Below are 22,279 nucleotides of genomic sequence, written 5' to 3'. Positions count from 1 at the left end.
TTTGAAATGCTAGGAGGACGATAAAGTGCTCATGGTTCTTCCTCATCTCCTAGGCTGTAGTTGCCTGGGTATATACCCATACCCAGCTGGGTGGAGCATTTTCATGAGTGCCCCAGTGTTACTTTCAGTCTTTCATTTTCTGGATCATACAGGCAAGTACCTCTTGTACAGAGAGACAACCTCCACAAGGAACAAAACTAATAATAAGTGAAAAGCCCCCTGAAATAAATTCAGAAGTAAAATGGTTTTCTGTTATCTTAATTCTGGTTTCTATGAATAAAATGACTCTAGAAGTCTGTGTTTGTAGACAAGAAAGAGTATTTTGTGTGGCATGAAGTATTTTGTGAACTACACAGAAAACACACAAACTACACAAGAGTGAAAATCACTTTTGCAAACTACACAGAAGTGAAAATACAGTCCTTAGAAGATTTAAGGAATATCAGCATAGAATGCAAAACTCTTTCAGATTTTCAACCTTCAGAAAACAACACCGAAACAACAAAGAAACCAAAATGCAGTTGAGCTGTGGTTTGAAGTTTGCTTGTGCCTGACTATTCCTTTCATCTAGAAACACCATGGACCATTACTTGAAATGAAAGGATGTCCTGAGAACCTGGGCTTCGTGGGGCTGGGCTTACTGGGAATCTCAGGCCAGCCTGAGAAGCACTTCCTGTGTGCTTGGTGTTTGGCTGCATATGCCAAATGAACTGGGAGCAATTGTGCTTACAGCAAGCTGAGAGGGATAGGAAGAGGACACTGTATGGGGACTATGGCTCTAAACACTTGCATGTGCTTCTTTGCAAGGTTCATCTGCCCTCAGTAACGTGCTTGTATGTCTTTAATGTGACATGTCCTCATTTTGTGTAAATGACCATTTAGGCACACTGCTGTAGATTACACACTCCAGTCAAAGAGCAGTTGTTGAAGGAAGAATGAGTCAAAATGTACCTTGTTTGAGAACTTGGATTGTATAATGTGGCTGACACCTAGAAATTTGGCAGTGTGGGACTGAAACAATTGTCTTCCTTCCCTTGTTTGTTAGCAAGGATTTCTTGAATGAGCAATACTTACTGTGGTTCTAGCAGAAGGGTGGAACTGCTTGGTCTTGCTTAGCACAAAAATAACTAAAACTCTTAATGTGCCCCACCTAAGTATTACTGTTCTGGATGGATTAGAAATACCTTCTCATGTAAATGCTGTTGTGCACAGACTTGATCTGTGTAGTGTTTGGTAATAATACGTCACCTCAACTCAGGATGCTTAGTCACAGTCTCAGCTGGGATCAACAGACAGAAAAATGTGTTTCCAGAAGAAAATAATGGCTGAGAGAGAATAGGGCTGATCCCCTGTGTACCACAGGTTCTGATCACTGATGTGGTTTCTAATGAGAGAGATACTGGCTGAGGTTGCAGTGAGTCAGAAGGGAATATGTAAAAGCAGACCTTCCTGTGGTCAGTCATGCTCTGCAGAGAGGCAGAGCTCTTTGTGCCCTCTCCACCTTGTAATCACAGCTGTAGGGTACTGAGTTCAGTGTTTTGATGTACTTCTAGAAATTAACCTGGGGAACAGGGAGCCTGTGGACTGCAATTAAGGCTGTGTCAACTATTCAGAAGCTTTGGTGGTTGCTGTTAGGTGCCCAGCAGGGGCTGTACCTTCCTACACTGTAGGTTAACAGAATTCCAAAGGATTGCACACCACATATGACACTTTTCATTCAACTATTCAAAGAGTCAAAGCATTCAGAATACGATGCAAAAGAAGTATTTAATTAGCTCTGCTTTTCTTTAATATGCTTTTCATGAAAAAAAGAAAATTAAATCAAAGCAAGCTATTTTCTGCTGTGGAAATGGATGAAGAAAGAAGCTGCTTTGTTTTGAAAATGCTTCAAAAGAGCTGGTTGCTATCTCAGTCCTCCCCAGCTCGGTGTGTGTTTGTGTGGCAGCACCAAGTAACTATGGAGACAGGCAGGTTGCAAGGAGCCAGAGACACACACAGTTCATTGTGGTGCTGCTGTAAGAGCAGACATTTGTCTCTGCAAACCCCCCGGCCCTGAGGAACAGCTTAGGTGCTGTTTGGGGCCTTTATTCTTCTTCTGCAGAGTCTTTCTGGCTGACACTTGTAAGGGATTTCTTATTTGCACAACATGAAGATATACACTGCATGCTCAAAAAAATCTGATTTTGCTTTGGAAATCTGCACCATGGCATGTAAACTCTATCAAAAGACACTCTGGTTTTTAAATTTATATGTAAAATAGACATTAAAAAAACCTGATAGAGCAGCCCAGACCAGTTTTCCTCAAAGATGCAGTATTAAAACTGTCAACTAATGAGCTATATATCAAAGACTTTTTCCTATCTGAAAGTGTCAGGAGGATAAAGTAGTTGCTGCAGTGTTTTTTGCAGTAGCTGGTGTGCAGGGTATCAATAGCATGAGACAGAAATAGTAGAGTAAATGTGGCATAAACAAGCTTTAGCCAAAGGAAATGAATGTAATATTCAATTATAAATCTGGTAATAAGACATTATGGGTAAATTGTTTACATCTGAAATGACATTTTGTCTCTTCTCCCAGTTGAAAGGCTTGGCTAAAATCTCTCCTCAAATGTCTAAAGCCTTTCCAAGTTCCCGTCAAAGGTTAATTCATGGTATTTTACAGTTTTATCCATGTAATTTTATTGTCTGTTAGACTAAGGAGATCTTTTATCATCCACTTTTATTGATGCCATTCCTTATTTTATTTTTAGATAGAGTCATAGGATGGTTTTGGTTGGAAGGGGCTTTAAAGATCATCTCATTCCAGTCCCTCTGCCATGGGCCAGGGGCACCTTTCACTAGACCAGGTTGGTCAGAACCCCATCCACCCTGACCTTTAATAATAACAATAATGTACACCTTTTTTTTTTTTTTTTTGGCAAATAAGGCTTTTCTATTCCCACGCTAGCATAAGAGGCTCTTTAGTTTCTCGATCACCTCAGCAGTCCTCTTGAACACCTGCTCCAGATGAAGTTTATTTTTCTGGGGTGTGGCTGTGTGTGGAGTTTCCAGTGAGTTTGTATTGCGAGGCAGTAATGTTTACCCATCCCCAGTGGTGTGTATCTGCCTATGAATTCCAGATTCAGTTTGCCTTTTTTCTTAACTACCTGCCATTATGAGCTGTTTGCACAAGTATTATCACCTTTAAGTCTGTGTTCCTCTTCAGCTGAGAACATTTTGCAGTCCAGTTTCACCTTATTCCTGTAAGTCCAGCCCTTAAAGATAAATTTTACCTGAAAGTTTTAGGTGCCATGAGCATGAGTAGTGTCCTAGTGAGTTTTTTTTTACTTTGCCTTGAAATGAATGCCAGTGTGATTTTTAAGAAGGGTTTGTTAGTTGTCTTAATTGTTTTCTGGAAAGCCAGTCTTATATTTAAATGATTTCTGCTCTTTATTGCACCATACTTACCATTTACATAAAATAAAATTTGTAACTTGATGCTGCTTACTGATGATGATCGTGTCACCCAGAGGGCACAGTACAGTGCTGGGAAGTTCTGTCTTGTCTGAAGAGGATGGTTTGGCTCAGATTTGCACCCTGTAGATTTCATTGGAACTCTGGGAAAGGTGGAACTTGGCTGGGATGGCTTTGCACAGTGCAGCCCGAAATGTCAGTATTGAGTGAGTTTTAAAGATCAAAACATAGCAAAATACTCCTATAAAACAATTCAAGAAGAATTGTTCAAGAACTCTTGCTGAAGTCTAGAAAGCTACTTTAGCTATATGGGTTCTTTATTTTATTTTATTGTACTGCAAGTGAAGCAGAGCTTTGAGACACAAAATATGGCAAAGAAATGGATGGCAGAAGCAATACAAATCTGATGGGGTGTTGTGGCTTGTAGTTACCATAGATGGATCTCCGTTATGCTTTAGCCTCGCTTGTCTTACCTTTTTTTTACATAAATATGTCAAAACTTGGTTGAAGTGAAGGCACTAGGATTCATTAGGCTTTCTGAAATCCTTGAGGAAACATACTTGAGCTTTATTGCGGTTTTCCTGTTGCCTCAGTCTTGAGCATGACAAGTCGTGGTGATGCTAATCAAATCAGATGGTGATCAGTCCATACAGACTGGAAGGGGGGTTGCAGTGCTGGGGGGACCCTTACACTTGCAATTTTCTCTTGTCGCATTTTAAACACCTAATAAAAGAGAATCACTTAAATATCTATGAGACTACTTTGTGATTGTTGAGCATTTGCCCCCCCTGATGCTGCATTCCAGTCTGGCATTATGAGATGCAAATTGGGAATAAGTTTTAATTTCCTTAGTTTGACACAGGCATTAAAGGTGGTTGGTTAGCCCATGTCCCATCCCTTTGACCAGGTAGAGAGGTGTATGAAAAAAACCCAAGGACAGAGCAAAGATGAATCTTCAGAGTTTCCAGTGGCTGAGGGTTCAGGCAGTCCCCAGCACACCCCTCTAACCCAGGGATCAGTAGTCACTGAGGCCCACACTGGAGTGTGTGTTACTCAGGTATAAAGTATGTCTGTATTTAAATATTTAAATACTTTCTGAATACTTAGGTGGGCACAGCAGCCTGTGGCTGAGTTCCAGAACTTTTTTGTGACAATAATACTTCCTTAATCTTCTTATCTTTTTTTTTTAAATTTGATGTTTTAAATGTCTGTGTTATGAGAAGTGGTAAATTATTGTTCTCTGTTCATGTTCTCCATGACATTCATGGTTTCCTATGTCTGTCATAGCTGTTACCTCTTCCAGGCCTGGAATATTTTAGGTTATTAAATCTTCTTCTTGAGAAGCTGTTTTATCATACCTCTGCTTGTACATTTTTTCCTTTCATTATTCTTAGCATACTTCTTTTTTTTAACTACTACTAATACAGTGTAAATTCTATTAGGCTTAGAAATGGAGAGACAAAACCAATATTAAATCCTCGTCTGTGCATAACATGAGCACTTGTTCAGCCACTAAATTTTTAAACTGAAGATGGAAACAATGCTTTTGTTCTTAAAGCTGGCATTTGTAGCAGTGTGCAAATCTATGTCCTTTGGAATACCTCTGAACACCAGCTGAATGGTTTTGCCTTACATTAGTAGATGTGGTGGATCGGAATGTAGGATAAAAACCATCATATTTTAAATCAAACATCTTGCATGCTTTGCACAACTGCAGTATAAGAGGCCTCTGTTTGATCTCACAAAGTGGTCAGTGTGGTTATTGTAACTGAATTTGAGGTATGCCAGAGAAGGAAGAATTAATGTAAAAGTAAGAAAAAACAACTCCACTGCAACATCTCAGGAGGAGACAAAGCATTATACGACAAAAGTAAACTTAGAAATGCTGCCACCTGATGAGGAAAGTAAAAGAAAGGTAACTCAAGGAAATGCTGAGGTATTTTATGTAAGAAAGGATCTTTTCCAATATTGTAATAGTATTCTTCCTTATAATAGCACTGAGTTTATCAAGGCATTATTTTATTTGTGCTTCCCTGTTTCAGTTCAAATATCAATGAAGTTTGGGTTATGCTTTTCTGTTTGTTTTCTTTTAAAAAAATCCTAATTATTTGAATTTGTTGAGGAGTTAGGTCTAATCAGGCAAAAATTCTGTCAGTTCTTTGAGATATCTTCAGCAGTCCTAAGATTTCTTTCCAGAGATAAAATTCATGGGGAATTACCTAATTTGCTGTGTGGTTCAGTGAATTTTTCTGCTGACATGAGAAGGTGTCCCACTGTCACCCTTATAACTAAAGCAGCAGTGTGTTTACTGGTGCCATAACTTGATAACCACTTAATGTGAAAATATGAGTCAGCTTTCTTCTTATGAACTATACTTTCTCTTCCACAGAAGACAATTATCTTCCTCCAGAAAGTTTAAATTGGTCTTTTTAAAGCAGTCGTTTCAGTTGAAAATAAATAGCACTAATATAGTTAGTGACTGGGGAATTGCTAAATAAGTCCTACAGATTTGGCATCCTTTCTTCTTTTCCTTTCTTCTTTTTCCAGGCCTGTTTCATTTGCCACTTTGTTCTAACATTTACACAGCTCCTCAGCTGTGCCTGCCCTTCGTGATGCCAGCCTTCCATTGCTCCTCAGCACCTGAGCATGTTCCAAACTTGTGATATCCTGCAATGCCTTTGGACAGTGATGGCTTCAGATGAAGTGCAGTCGATGCCTATCTGGGTTCTGATTTGTGCACTGTGTTTGAACTCAAATAGCTGAGCACTTCTAGTGTTGTGGTGTTATGAAACTTGAATGTTGCTGCACTGGGGCTCACAGAGCTGCGCTTGCAAATTGCATCTGCTGCAGAGCATTGGTTCGTTCCTCTGCAGCAGGTAACCACTCCTGCAGCAGGTAACCTTGGTGCTGCTCTGTCCCTGGCCCTGCACTGGAGGTGTGGGCATTTCCTGAGTCACCATGTTCTCTCTGGAACAGTTTAAAAAGTGTAGTGGGTAATGTCAGCATCTTGCAATTTCTCAAAGCTTTTAATGCCCTGTTTGACTTACAGTGTGCCTTCAGCTGGATCGGGGTAATGACCCAATTAAGTGTATGGAGAGAGGTTTTTCCAGTGGCTTTTAAGTGTGATGAAAAGTGGAGAAAGGCTGTTTACATTTAAGGCCGTTACAGAAGGTCAGTTGAGCAGTTTCATACTTGCCAAGGAACCTCATGTGTTTGGTTTGAGACTCTCTCGTCTTGCTCATTCTTCCTTCACAGCATGAGCAGTGGGAGGTGTTTGTAGGCCAGGAGACACTGGGATTGTAATATAGCTCTGGATATTCTGCTTCACTTAGAGAAGCTGCTTCTTAGTGCTGTACCTTTCCCAGCTGTGTCCGGGGCCAGATTCCCCTGTCTTCCCTGCAGTGGGTACATTTTTTCAGAGCTGTGTGTCTGTTACATGGCTGTGCAGGTGTGTACAAGGTGCTGTCACCCACTATTGTGACCTGGTGAGTGGAGCTTCACTCTCTGAGGGGGAGAGGGCTGAGCTATGTACCTGCAGGCTGAGATGTCTGTGTTAATGTGAATATCCTGTTCTTGTGTTACTGGACAAGCAGTAGTTTCCCTGCCCCTCATTTGGAACTTCTTTACTGGTAAGGTGCAGGGTGATACTATATTTCCCCTCTTCCCTTCTCAAGACTTAAGACTTCTTATGATGTTGCTCTGCTTGATGCACTATTCCAACCTTTTTTTATAGTCAGCAGCTTTTTAAAGCTGCTGTAGCTGAATCCTTTCTAGATAAGAATTTTTAAACAACAGAAGAGGCGAGGTGATGTCATTCCTTTTCACACAGCTATTCAGAGCTGTGTTGGAAGCAATGAAAGCTGGTTGGTTTTCTGCTTCTGAAATAGAGATGAGCTGAGAAGCAGTAGAAACAGCAGTAGAAATATTCAAGCAGTCCATGTATAGTCCTGTGAAAATGTTGCTGTGTTAGTCATGATGCCTGTTTTTCTATTGCCAGCTGGAAGAACTTTGTGGAAATTATGGCGTTACCACAAGAAGAATTAGTTTTGGTCTTTGAGAATACATCGACTTTGGTCAATGACAGTACATTTTCTTGGTCAAAATAAAGTTTTTGCATTCCTAAGCCTTGAAGTTTTTGTATTCTTGTTTTTCTCTTCCATTTACAGCTGTGTGCAGAGCTGCTGTTCATAATAGATCAGTGTAAGCAAGTCTAATTCACAGCATGCATAGTAAAATGCTATAAGCAAAATGGTGAATAAATAAATGAATATTGTTTTCTTTTAAAATATCTGCATAAGGTACACAAAAGCATGCTAATTTGCAAATATCTTTCAAGTTTCTAAGACCTGAAATGTGAAAACAAATTAGTCAAATGTAGTGTATTTCTATTGACAGCAGCCTTTCTTGTTTTCTCAGGCTGCCCTTTTAAATGTTGCCCCACTGGCTGCAGGCATGACTACAAGCCCCACTTGTTCTTGGGAAACAATGCAGCTTTACTGCACATCTTCATATGAAAAGCTTCATGCTCCTCCTGTATCATCCCCCGTGTACTTCATCATGAGCTCTTGACCACACAGGGTGCATCAAGCACATAGTGTTGGGGGAATACAGAAGGAGCAAAGACTCAGACTGCAGTTCATCAATGTGTCAGTTGATCACTGATGACTCCTTAGTAACTTATTTTATGGATTTGTGAAATTAAACTGTTTGAAAACTGTATTTCTCTGGCCATGCTTTTGTGTGAGTATTGATCTCTTTAAATATTGTATTTTTCTAACCATGCTCCTGTTAAAGATATCTTAATTTTTCAGGTTGCAGTTGTTAAAATGAAGTGTACAGAGCGCATTTATGCAATGAAAATTCTAAATAAATGGGAAATGCTTAAAAGGGCAGAGGTAAGTAATACGGTTTTTTAACACAGAGAATTTTTAAAATTACATTAGGAAGATTGCATTGAAACTCTTCCAGATTAGGAGGAATTATTTCATGAGCATAGGAGCTTCATTCTTTTTTCTTTTTTTTTCCTTAAGCTGTTTTAATGCAATCAAGTCTGACAGTCCCTTCCAGGCATCTGTTGTTCTCAGCATTACTGTGTATTCATTTACCAGACAGTCTGCCCTAGTTCTTACCCTGAATTTATTGGCCAGATTTTTGTTTACAGTAAAGGCAAGTTAAAGACTACATGAAAGCTGAGATTGGTGCTACTATGACATTCACAGCTGTATACAAAAATGTTATGAAAAAGATCTTTCTTCTCTTCCATTCAGAAAGCGTCCATTAAGGAGCTTTGCATCCTACAGTTTGTAACAGGATTTATATAGCTAGTAAAACTATAACTAAATATTTTGGAATCAGATTCAGATTGTAAAACAAAACGTGTTAAGAAGGTAAAATCTGTTTAAGAAGGGGTGTTTTGGGGAAAGGAGGTGTATACTGTCACAACAAATTCTGTAAATGTAAATTCACGCATTAGGAAAAGAATACTAAGAATACACAGTGGGAAGCAGTTTTCTAGGATAGGTATTTCTAGGATACATACTCCTCCATGGTAGAGGAAAACCTTACGGCACATACATAATATTATGTAAGTTAGCAGATAAATGCACAATAGATTTGAAGAGAAAAGGCATGTATTGCATCAGGACTTGCAGCAGTTCTGCTAAGGGGCAAGCAATAGCAGCTTTGCTGAGGTCTGAGCTTGCTGACCCTTCCCTGTCCCATTCTTCTGTCCCCTTCCTGACACCTCCTCCCCCCAGCCTGCCCTTCCTAGTCCCTCCCTTCCTTTCAGTGAGTCAGTGCCAGGCCTTTTCCTGTGACAAAATCTCCTCCCTCTTGTTAAGCCTCTCTTCACCACTGCCTTTGCCTGATTTAGTCACAGTCTGTCCATCCATCCATCCATGCACTTCTTCAGAGGCGGCAGCAGCCGCTGCCACCCGGCTCTCCTTTGAGCTGTCAGGAGATTTCACACCCTGGGCTGTGCTGCATCAGCAGTTCTGCATTAAGCCTTTCCCCTGGAGGAGGGAAATTTGGTGCCCTTTCTATGCAGATTTCAGCTGTGTTAATTAATTGGTCAGTATAGAATTGTTTTAAACACAAATATTTGCAAGGGTCTCCCAAACTGAAATGGAAATACAGCTATGCTGCCTTACTTCAGTCATTTTTAAAGTGATTTCAGTGAGTGGCCTAAGTAGATGCAGCTTTTGCATGTACAGAAGACAGCTGTTTACAAATTGTGTTCTAATCATGCAACTAACTTGTCTTATCCTCTCAGGCAGGCATGAAGGATGTATAATGAGCAATAGTTTTCCCAAGACAAACTTAGGAAAAGTAACAGTAAAAATTTTTCTCTCTGCTGATTTTCCCCATCTACAAAGGACAATAAAGAAACTGTCTTCTCTGCAGGACTGCTTTGACTTTTCCTGATCAGTTTGCTTGCTTGATTTGGCTTTTCTGGATAAGCAGGATGTTATAACCTGCATATCAAGTTCATGCAACATCTGGGTGTTAAAAATTTCCCAAATGTAGTAAAACCTGTTAGTTTTTAAAATGAAGCCTGCAAGAATACAGTAGCCTCTTAAATGGAGAGTTCCACTGAAAAAGCAGACTTCAAGTATTTTATTAACCCACCTCACCTATTATTATATAAAAATACTATCATTATTATGAGTGGGTTAAGAAGCATGGTGTTGCACTGGTTTATATTTGTTGTGCATGACATAAAACATAGCAAGAAGTTAACAGAATACTGCTTATTCATGTACTAGCTACAAGAAAAAAAATCCATATGGTTGGAAGCCACTAAAATGAACGAAAGGTTAGTGAATATCATCTGATATCCATAAATGGGTTGAAAGCAAAAATAGGCATGCCATTTTTGTTGATAAGGACCATTTGTATTCATTGTTCTCACAGCAAAATACAAAGTCATTAGTGTATTACTGTTGACAGTTCCAAATAAGTCCTGACTGGCTAATTAGGTAGCCTGTCATGCTTTTTCAAGTCACGTCTCAAGGCCTTTTAAGCTGGTGTAAGCAGAGGAGAATTTTATGCTCTGAATTCATGATGCAGTGTTCAGCAGCATTACTGGGTTTTCAGTGTTCATAACATTCCCTCGCTATTTGAGGTTGCACAGTGAACTGGATCAAGGGACTGATGTCTTCAAAAATAAACAAACTAGTTCTGTGTGTTGGCAGCCTCCTCACATCGTGGTGCCAGGAGAGCTGAGAAGTGCAATGCTCTGCTGCTGTGGGAAGGGGATAGGATTACTTGGAGCTGCTGTAGCTGCCAGCCTTTCTTGCAGAGCACTGCTTTGGCCTTGAATTCATAAACCATTAAACCATTCAGTTGGCATTTAATTACAATTTACTTCTCTTTGCACCAGTGATTACTAATTTACAATGTGACCACAGCGTGGTCTTCTTCAGTAAAATTGTAGATTGAATTTGGCTTCCTTTGAGGGGAAAATAGTTGGAGATACATTTGTAAGGTGCAGTCAGTATATGGTAAGGCTTGGGCTTCCCAGGCACATTTCCATAGTACATTTTCTAAGACATCTGAAGAAGTGGCAATGACAAAAAAAAAAAAAAAATTAGTTCTTTTCTAGAACCCAAACACATCAATCTGTAGCTGTCAAATATCCTGATAATGCCTCTCTGGATTGAGAGTAGTAGAAGAGTCCCAAGGTCTGTTCCATGATAGTTCTGATCCAATAAAAACATTAATATATTTTTATTGGGGAGAACTCTCTTGAAGTTTATGAAAGTTGGTTTTATGTAAAGATGCTGAGAAAACCTGTTACACAGAGCTTGCTTCTATGAAGTGTTGCAGTGTGCTGTTTGAAGTTGGGGAAGGTTTATTGAAAATGAAAATGTATTATTCTGGACAAAGATAAGACAGTAATAGTAAAATCTGCTTATTTCCCATAGTGTATTAGCAGCGTCTGGAACCGGGACTGTACTGTAAAAAAGTATACATGAAACTGTTTTCATAAGAGTCTTTATCAGAAGAATCAGACTTACTTTCCTAGAGCCATTATCTTTCTGCTACAGATGGTAGTGACACGTTATTATTTTCTGACTTTTAAAAATGTTTTATAAAACAAAGATATAGCTTTGACTTGAATTGGCTTGTGGGCTTTTTGGTGTTGGGGGGTGTTGTGTGTTGGTGCAGAGTTTTTTGGGATTTGTTGGGGGAGGGGAGGGGGGGTTTCATTTGGTTTGGGGTTTTTTGCTTTGGTTTGGTTTTGTTTTTTAAAGTCGCAGTCAGGATTAGAGTGACTGAATGCCTGACTAAAACCTGCAGAGATTCCCTGGCATGTCACTTGTGTAGACTGAATCCCAATGAATAGAGACCTCTGTTCAGTAATTTGAAATAATCCCATAAAACATCCATATATATTCATCCTGTGAAAACTACTTGTTGATGTTGACAATGGCTTCTCTCCCCCTCTGTTCCTTTAGACAGCTTGCTTCCGAGAGGAAAGAAATGTCTTGGTGAATGGAGATTGTCAGTGGATTACTACATTGCACTATGCCTTTCAAGATGAGAACTATTTGGTATGTTTGATTCATCAGTAAATAAAAGCTCTGGGTTGTGAAAAAATTTTATTTTTGGTATATTTAAAAAATATTCGTGCATTAAATCCATCCACCTCATGCCTCACAGCAGTGTTTCAACATTCTTGTTTTCTCCTTGAAGCAAAACTTCAAAGAGACTGACTGTAACTCCAGGAGAGTGAGAAAGTTGTGAAGGGCTGTGGTATATAGAGATTTAGTTAAGCATCTTAAACTAACTAATCTCTCTTTGCATAAAAAATACTATGTTCAAATTTAGTATTTTGGATAAGGTTGCAATTAAGTAATCTGAGATGTGTTAACTCTGTGAAAGTAAGAAATATTTTATTTTAAACTTTAATAATGTCTTTTAAAGCAAGATTTTGTTTTAAACTGGCAAAAGTAATTTAAAAGTTTGGTATTTTAAAATCCTTAGGGGAAAACATAGCCTATTTCTTGAAAGTATTTCTATAAAATATGTCTTTAAATCAGCAGATTTAAAGTTATCTCAGTAATTTGAGAGACTTTAGCAAAAACTTATAAAATCTGTACTCCTGTGACATTTCTTTATGATTGGTTACTACAATTGTGACATACAAACCTGTTTACTTTAGTCACAGAATACAGCAAAGTACTGGTTAGGAGCAAAGTCAGTAAAACCCCAATATTCTGCAATAGACTGAACCATACAGCTTCCTTGTGGCTGCTTCAGGCTGGGTTTGCAAACCTGCTGTTTCTGTAACATCTGACATAGCTGTAGTGTGAAAGTTTTTACCTTCTTAACACTTTAGTAGCATGGTAGCAAGTCATGGATATAAATAAGAAAAAATGTATTTATAAAAGGCTGCCAAAGAGTTCAGGAACTAAGCAAGAGTTAGTAAATGCTCAAACATTTCCACAGATACTGAGACAAAACACATTATTTTGTCATGTTTGGAGTATTTTTAGAATAACAAGCACATAGTAGGAAAACAAGCAGTCACATCTTAGGCCCTCGTTTACAGGCTATTTCCATTGAATGGTTTGTGATAGGTCCAGATTTTCAATCTCTGGCAGTTTAGTTGTCTCTAGCACTGCCTCATGATTTCACATCAGCTTGTAGTTTCAAATTCCCACGAAGCAGCCTTCAGACTTGCATAAAAGCATTCTGTTCTGTATTTCCAAGTAGCTTTTAAGAATGGAGCTACCTAAGGAAAAATTGTTAGCTGTGTGAGATAACAAGCAAGAGCAAAGACAGCACAGAGGGGGAATCTTTTCCCAAAGTTCCCAGAGGTGTTTAGATATTAAGTTTCACTTGACAGCAGAATGTAGACATCTAATTTAAGATCCAGTATCTAAGAAGGCAACAGTTCTGCCTAGCAGCCAAAGTCAGCAGATTCCCAGCTTGCCTGAGGTCTGCTCCTGCATGTGCTGAGGTGCTGCCTTCCAATTTGGTCTGTTACTCAGAAACCATCTCCTGGAAGTGTCTGTGCTCACAGATGGAGAGGATCTGCGTCTCAGTCACTGTTGTAAATGATGCATGAAGAAAAGGTGAAACACATCAGGAAATCAATTCATCCAAGAAGCTGGACAGAAGGTTCTCTTCCATCCCATCTAGTATTTGTCCAGGGGCTAGGAGATCTCTGTTCAATTCTCTTTGGAGATTGAAGATGTTTATAGCTACATTTTTCCTCATCATGGAGAGTGCTGCCTTGTTACAGAGCCTGGGCAGATTTAGTTTACTTTTTATCTGTGCTCTTCATCCATGATCCTTGCAGAATGGAATACAAAGCTGAGAACAAAACAAGAAGAAACAACAGAGTTTGGTTTTCCAACCTGATCCTCTGCAAGAGAAATCTCTAGGTTCCAGTATTTTCTCCCAGTGATGTTTGTGCATTATATCTAGTGATTCTTAAATGCAAAACCACATAAGCTAACCCTGAGCAGAGAGAGAGCCTGAGAGCCTCGTGTCTTCTCCTACCTAGTGCTCTGCCTCATCTGGCTGTATGATAAAGGGTTCAGAAAAAGACAAAGTAAGATACTAACATAGAAAAGTAGTACCTGCCTTTGGAAAGTCTAAAAGTACTTAGTTTTGTTCTCTGCCTTTAGTATTAACAGAGTATTTGATAATGCAGGTCTTCTATTTAGGCAAGAAATGCAAAATTCTATTAAATACATATGTTCTGGAGTTCATTTTCTGATTCTGCTCTTGTAGCTTTAAAACCTTTCAAGTAAATCCATTATGCATTACTGTTTTCTAAACAACCAATTCTTAAATGACATTACATGGAAATGCTGCGTAACTTTTTTCTGGTTCTTAAAAAGCTTTCATAAGAGACAGCCTATGTCAAGATGGGTTAAATCAGCCTTTGGTGATTTAGCTGAAGCAGATATGATGTAAGTGAAACATAGTCCATGAACATTGAGAACTTGCATGGAACTTGAAGTTCTCCATCTCTTCCAGATTCAGATCTCTTAATTTTCTTTCTGAGTCTCATTCATGAAAAAGGGCATATGTGTATTTCCCTGCTGTCAGCCTCTGAAGGTACTGGGTACTCATGAGAGTATTTTGATATCTTTTTTTCCTTTGATTCCTAACTACTGTCACCATTAGATGTAGTCACTTCCCTGGAAGAAATGCACTACTGTGAGATTTCAGCATCAGAATAGCTTTTATTTTAACCCCATAAGAAGGGAGAAGCACCTCCTGGCAAGCAGGTAATTTTGAATTGAAAGATTTATAAAGTTCTGCTTCCTCAAAGACCAGATATCACCATCTTTCTGTGATCCAAATGCCTTCCTTCATGGGTCACCTGAGTTCTTGCTGAGTTACAAATGCTTTGGGAGCTGACAGAAGTGCATTACCCTGTCTCTGACAGAGAAGATATTTCACTTCCCACAGAAAGTTCTATAAAGCCTCTTTGCCTTGAATTTGAGAGAAAATACTTCAAGATAATATCCCTTTTAGAAGACTGATGGTTTCTGTCTGTAGCATTTTGTTTTCAAACATAAGTGTTGAGTGTGTACAGTGCTCAGTACATGTTTAAAGTTCCTTGGAGCAATACCCACAGATTGATTTCAACATAATGATGCAATTTGCTTATCAGATTAAGCAGTAATTTGAATAAAATAGAGAAAAGTATCAAAACTTGTGGCTTTTGGAGTCACTGTTTTAATCCAAAAGATAGTGAGGAAATGGCTGGTGTTACACTTCATGTTCTTTGCATTTCTGTCTTTAATTTGTTTCCCTCATGGAAGATGAATCTGTGGCAGGGAGAGTGGATTTTAGGTCACTTTATTTTGAGGAGAAAAATAAGATGATGGCTTTGAAAACTTAATTCCAAAATAAGCCAAGTTAGTCTTAAAACCACATATCAAATCATCTTGGGAAACATAGAACAAAATGGCTCAAGACTGGTAGTACTAGATGAAGTCATTATACTTGAAGTGATGGTTTGGATTTAGGTGGATATTGCTAAGAAATACCTCAAACATAATCCTTGTTTTGTGGTATGAGAAACAAATAGCATGCCCGAGTCCTTTTCTTTCATGTCACCCCGTCAGTATTGGTCCTTTCCATGGATAGGATGGTGCCTGATTGGCCTAGGAAACTTTACTTTTTCACTGAAACACATTCAAAAGAACACTAATGTTTGACTTTTAAATTTCCCACTTAAATGCCTCTGGCTTGACAGTGCTTTTGGCTTGTTATGGCATCCATGTATAGTATAGTAATGAACAGTGTCATCAGACTCCTGCCAGCTGTGTTATGCTTCCATGATGTGGAATGTGCCAAGATGAGTATTTGAAGATGTTGATGTGATAAGTGCCACTTCAGGAGCAATGAGTAGTACTGAAATGGTACCATAACTAAAAAAGTAATAAAATGTATATTTTCAACTAAGCTGCATCAAATATTGATTTCAACTATACTTTTTTTTTCCTTTCATTGTCCTTTGGAAATTTTCAGTTTAAGAGTAGATAACATCTGTTTTGGTGATATTAGATGATTTTCTTTGTGATACTAGTTAAGACAGAAATAAACTCATCTCGATTTACTTCTTTGTTGTTGTCATATTTTGTTTGGGTTTTTTTATCATAGGAACTAAATGTTGATGTGCCTTTCTTACTATGATTAATAAAGGAATATGATACCTTTTTATACTAAGTAAATAAAAGTAAAACAGAAGACCACTAATTTTGACTGCTTTCCACAGGCACAGAAAAAAATAGTGAAAGGGTTTTTTTCAGGGGTTAACTGATGAACTTTATTTTTTTTTTCTTGCCAGCTGTCTCTCAGTACTTGATTGCTTTATTTCTCTATTTTCAGTATCTAGTGATGGACTACTATGTTGGTGGTGACTTGCTGACACTTCTCAGTAAGTTTGAAGACAAGCTTCCTGAAGATATGGCTAGGTTCTACATTGGTGAAATGGTGCTTGCTATACATTCCATACATGAGCTGCATTATGTGCACAGGTAAAATACCTTCTCATTTGGCAAAATATACAGGTACAGTTATTTGAAGTTAATCCCAAATTTACTGCTATGTATACAAATGCACACAGTAGCCAAAAGCAAACTACTGTAGATACATGTTTACTTTATGCTGTATAATAGCTGTATAAGCTACTTTATTTTAAATATCAAGTTTTGATGGATTGGTATCAGAAGCAGTGACATTTATCTGACTAACCTTTTAAAGTCTGTTCTATTTTTAATCAGGGCTCTTGACTTATTCTCAATTCACTTAATAAATATTTATCTGCCTTTGTCCAAGCAACCTAGAAGTTTGAAGCAGTTTGAAATGGTTTGAACTTTCTACAGAGGTTTAGGCATTCTGCAAAATTTATGCACAGTAAGCCCATGATAACATCAGTGCATCTACTTACCTGAGATCATCCTCTAACAGGTTTTCTAATTGGTGGGCATGTGCTGTTCTAATTGTTTTTGCACACAAGATGTGTATTCTGAATCAGTGGCTACCATCAAGTCAGCTTAGATTGTGGTTGGTAGTATCTGTAGAGTTAAAGTTCAAAAAGCATCAGGGATTCTCAGCTATAATGCTTTGAACTCTTCTGTTTGCATTTCAATTGCTGTTTTGAAAAGATGTTTAAACTCTCTAAAACTCTTGTGAGTGAATGTGGACAATATTTGGGGATTTAAAAATGTTACAGCCTCAGAGAAGTTCACCAGAGGCACCATTGCACCAATTTCCAAGGAAGGTGGCCTGACTTACTGAGCAGCTACATCTTTTCACAGGGCTGAATGCAGGTTGTTGTGGCAGTAGCAGCGTGTGGCTCTGTGGCCAGAACACGTGCTTTGAATAGGACATGTGCCAGTGCCCAAGAAATTACTGCTTGGCAACTGGAATGGATGAGGAGGAAGCATGATTGCTTTGGAGAGGGTTTCAAGGACCCTTTAAGGGCTTATATGACCTGTTAGCTGCAGATAGGAGATAGTGGAGCTCAGAGAGGAGGCATTAAGCCTTTCTGAGCAGCAGTGCTGGTCCCTGAGGCAAGTGAGATCTGCATGCCAAGCACAGATTGGCTCCTGCAGCAAGTGCCACTGTGAGCAGTGTTCTTTAGAAAACAAACAAATCAGTGTATAGTTGTATATTAGTTTTTATAGACCCCTGCAACTACTGAGCTTGACTTGTGGTCGTGGAATGTTGACAATATCTGGAACTGAAATGTATGGAATAAGTTTAACAATGCAGAATTACTAATTGTTTTTTGGGGAAGCACAGTGACATAGTCCAATTTTCTCAGCACGTATTTTTATGTATTATGACAAGCAAATACACATTTAACATTTAAATTAATGTAGACAGGCATAGATTAGCATTTATTATTTTGTATTAATACTGCTAATGAGCAGCGGTATTAGTGACATTTCAGTAATTAATTTCAGAGCATTAGCCCTTGGTTAAAAAAGGTTAAGTCAAGTTTGTGTTGGAAAAATGTATCAAGTTGGCAGGCTTTTTACATATATGAGGACCCTTTGTTAAATCTCTCAGTTTTTCTCACAAATGTCAAGTGTGAAACTGGAATTCAGCACCTTAAAACTCAGCCATTGTCAGCTTCCACATCTATGTTGCAAGGTGTATTAGAGCACCTTATTTTTGTTTACTCCTGCTAATTCTAGTTGTCTTCTCAAAGATTAAACTGAAGGTGTTGTGGAGTTTTGAAGTTTTTCAACACATGTAGTAGTATCTGGTACTTCACATTTGAAAAGAAATGCAGATTTTATGGTGCAACAAAACTGGTGGCTTTAAGGTTGGTCAGGGGGAGAGAGTCATAAATAGTACCAAAAAGAGTTTACATCATTGGGTAGGATTCTATGTTATTTTGATGCAAGATTAATTTCTACAAGCAGAGCTAATACTGTATGTTTAAATCCTTTCACTGCTATCTGTTATAACAGGGACATAAAGCCTGATAATGTTCTTTTGGACATGAACGGCCACATACGACTGGCAGACTTTGGGTCCTGTCTGAAAATGAGTGAAGATGGCACAGTATGTATGAAGCTACATTTATTTAGGTTGCTGATAGTGGGACCTTCTGAGTGAGTTCCTGGTTTTAAAGAGATTAGACATCATCAGGGATGTGATAGATTATGAACTTTCTGACACACTAAAAATTGAGGGTGCATACTTAAATGAGTTTTTGAAATACTCAACATACTTAAATGAGTTTTTGAAATCTTCATCTCCTTATTTTACAGGCTGCTAACTTTTCAAGTTATCCTTTGCTATATTTTTCTGATTTTCACTTTTTCTTCTAATAACCATTTGAGTCCAAGGGGGTAGGGTGAGTCACCATCCCTGTAGGTATCAAAAAGATGTGTAGATGTGGTACTTGGGCACACGATTTAGGTGGACTTGTTAGTGCTCAGTTAACAGCTGGACCTAATGATCTTAAAGGTCTTTTCCAACCTAAATGGTTGTCTTGTTTCTACAATTAATAAGCAGTTTGTTTTATGTGCCTTTGACAAATGGAACAGCAACCTGGTGGTAATTGGCCATCTTGTGCAGCAGATTGGATTTACCTCTAAAAGCTGAATTGCTTGTGACAGGTTTTGTTTGTTTTGCCTCATTTAGGGCACTTCCAGGGGTGCCAGTCCTGCCAAAGTATGGCATCGTTCACTGGTTTTGGCACAAACTCACATCTTGTTGATGTTCTTTAGTCATAAAATGTCTGTCAAAGCTTTACCATAAAAAATGTAGATGAAAGAGCCATTAGAATTGAGAACATACTCCTAGAGATTAGTCTGCCCTGATGGTCAGGGCTTCCCTGCTACTTGTGCACAGAGTAATTTCTCCACCTTATTCCTGTGGTACATCCAGTTGCACATTAGGCAATAAACATTTGACTGATTTCTGCCATATTAAAACTTACCCAGGAAATTTGTTCTATGATCTTCAAATGAAACTATAAAATTCAGGGGTAGGACCTGATCTCCCTACTTACTCATTTTTCATTTCAAGTTCTGGGCAGCAAATTGCAGTTTTAAAATATAAACCAACACAAAGGAAAAATATATTTTCTCTTTCTGCTTTCACAGTATTATTTCGCCAGTATTCACAGTATTATATGTTTTATTCTACTCTGTTCAGAATAAAACATATCAACTGATTTTATGTAGCAGTAGAATGGGACTTAATCTTTGCAGTCTTTGTTACTTGCTTAATATTTCCTTTATTATGTTGCTGTGAATTTATGAATGTCTTCCTTCTCCAGAACCATGTCATGGTGTCTCTGTCAAAAATAGTAGTGTTTGAGTAAAACAGTTGCTGAGAAAAACTGGAAACTTACGAGAATTATGTTTGCCTTATTTTTAAGGTACAGTCATCAGTAGCAGTGGGTACTCCTGACTACATCTCTCCTGAGATACTGCAAGCAATGGAAGATGGAATGGGGAAATATGGGCCTGAGTGTGACTGGTGGTCACTGGGTGTCTGCATGTATGAAATGCTCTATGGTGAAACACCCTTCTATGCAGAGTCACTGGTGGAAACCTATGGGAAGATTATGAATCATGAAGTAAGAACTATATTAAATCTCTTGTGTTCTGAGTTTGTGTTTTCAGAAAAACTTAGCACTTAAGGATATTGAAGTGATGATAGTTGTTTGCTTTTTCACAGTGTTTTAGATTAATATATAGGTTTGTTGGTTCAGGTTTTAGGAAGCTTGCTTCTCTGAACTCCAGAAATTTAATTTTGACAAATTGAAATCTTTCTCTAAATGCTGGTTTTCTTGTTGGAAAATCTAAGCAGTCATCACAAATCAAAATTAAAATCTACTCCAATTTCTTCAGCCTAGAGTAATTTCAGTTGTTAGTGGTAATTACAATTTTTAGATCTTATGTTTGTTTATGAATAGAAATATTTTCTAAATGTAGATTATATTTGGTAAGAAATACAGGCATTTAAGCTGTATATTAGAAAAATACATTCTTAAATATGACGACATAAAGAACTGACTACCATCATGGGGTTTTAAGAGTTGAAATTAATTTAATCTCCAGGAGATCAGTGGACCTCTGACTAAGAATACCAGTCTGTCTTTATTGTATGATCTTTAATATATTGCAGTGTGTAAAAATCCTGATGTGTCTTTAAAAAAAGTTTGCTTTGCCTAACAGAGTTATTGTAATCACAGATCAAACAGATCTGTTTTCAAGAAATTGAAAAATGATTTCTTGTACTTGAAATCAAATTTAAGACAAAAAAATCTGTCATTGAATGTATTGAATTGTGCTCTGTCATTGCTCACTGTAACTAGAACAATATTTGACTATTCATTTCCAGTTTTATTCGTGTGGTTAATGTTTTTTTTGGAACTACAGTTTTAAGTTTTGGAATTAATTCCTTCTCTAAAAATTTCTCTGTTTGTTTTGTTTTCTAGGAACGATTTCAGTTTCCATCCCATGTTACAGATGTATCTGAAGAAGCAAAAGATCTTATTCAGAGACTTATCTGCAGCAGGGAGCGTAGGCTGGGACAGAATGGAATAGAGGATTTTAAATCTCATGCATTTTTTGAAGGACTTAATTGGGATAACATCCGAAACCTAGAAGCACCTTACATTCCAGAAGTCAGCAGTCCTTCTGACACCTCCAACTTTGATGTAGATGATGATGTACTAAGAAATCCAGTGAGTCTTTATTTTTAGATATTACTAATGGAAGTATGCATCCTTGCTGCGCTGTAAGGCAGTAGTGAGAACTTACCTCAACATGAATAAAGAGATGAAAAATAAGTCACTCCAAATGTGAAAAATTCAAGTTTTTCATCTCTTGGCATTTTGTGTTATCAGAAATCATGAGCTGCTTTTTTAAGTGGTAGTACTTGCCAGACTGCATTACTGTTACATGGTCAAAGTTAAAACATGTTTAGGTAGGGAAAAAAGCTTCTTAGTTGCCCTTTCAGTTTGCCTTAGCAGGGAGCTAGTATTTGGATTTATGCTTTTGCAAAGGTGAAAAAAAAATCTGTCTTTACAAATACACATGTATTCTCTGTGTAGCTTGCAAGCACAGCTGTGTCAAGTGAGAGTACTCATCCTGCTACTTCCCCACTGACTTAAGAAGCAGGAGGGTGGTTCTTGGAGTAGGGAACATTGGTGTTGCACTCCTCCATTTCTATTTCTTGTAGTTTACAAATGGTTCAGGAGGAGTAGAGAGTTTTTGTGGTAATTTTTTCAGTGGTTTGTATTTCAAGAAACTGGGAGCTTTTGGCACGTTTTTTGATTGCATGTCTGACAGTTAACTAAAACACTAAGACTAACAGCATGCATTTTGGTGCCAGGTCACTTTTAATTGGGAACTTGAAATTTTGGGTTTCCTTTTACTGGCTGCATTGTGCTTTGAACTTGTTGAAATGCTGCCCTTTCAAGTGCCAGTTCAAGAGGCTCCGAAATTCAAGTCATTCTATTAGGCGACCTAATCTGAAATAAAGCTTGTCCAGGGGCAGTGGAGCATAACTGCCAATTGTCAGTTGGTGTATTAAGAAAAATCTTTCCATTAGCTGTCTCTCTTTTAGCTGTTGAGGCTCAATGAAATGCCTTTCACTCTGTATGGGTTCTCTCTTGGGTTTTCATGCACATTGTTTTCATGCAGGAAGTGGTGCCACCAAGTTCTCATACAGGCTTTTCTGGATTGCATTTGCCATTCGTTGGGTTTACATACACAACTGACAGGTAAGCAAAGGATATGTTTTATAAAGAAAACTTGTTTCCCAAAGGCAGCTGATTCCTGGGAATTCTCATTTTTATAAATATATAGAAAGGTTGA

At 38.2% G+C, this 22,279-nt stretch overlaps 1 protein-coding gene across 2 annotated transcripts in view; it reads left to right on the top strand.

The window, feature by feature from the left end:
- CDC42BPB (CDC42 binding protein kinase beta) overlaps positions 1–22,279 on the top strand; it is a 91,996-nt gene that overhangs the window by 32,363 nt on the left and 37,354 nt on the right. For both annotated transcript variants that reach the window (XM_030950442.1, XM_030950443.1), the window contains exons 3-9: positions 8,264–8,347; positions 11,912–12,007; positions 16,314–16,462; positions 18,410–18,503; positions 19,831–20,031; positions 20,896–21,144; positions 22,106–22,185. In XM_030950442.1, the coding sequence (XP_030806302.1) occupies positions 8,264–8,347; positions 11,912–12,007; positions 16,314–16,462; positions 18,410–18,503; positions 19,831–20,031; positions 20,896–21,144; positions 22,106–22,185 (953 nt within the window). The remainder of the gene's footprint in view (positions 1–8,263; positions 8,348–11,911; positions 12,008–16,313; positions 16,463–18,409; positions 18,504–19,830; positions 20,032–20,895; positions 21,145–22,105; positions 22,186–22,279) is intronic.

This window comes from Camarhynchus parvulus, chromosome 5 (assembly GCF_901933205.1).
Source record: "Camarhynchus parvulus chromosome 5, STF_HiC, whole genome shotgun sequence".
In the NCBI taxonomy this organism is placed as follows: Eukaryota; Metazoa; Chordata; class Aves; order Passeriformes; family Thraupidae; genus Camarhynchus; species Camarhynchus parvulus.
Note: the sequence above shows the minus strand (reverse complement) of the source record. Positions and strands in the feature narration are given on the sequence as shown.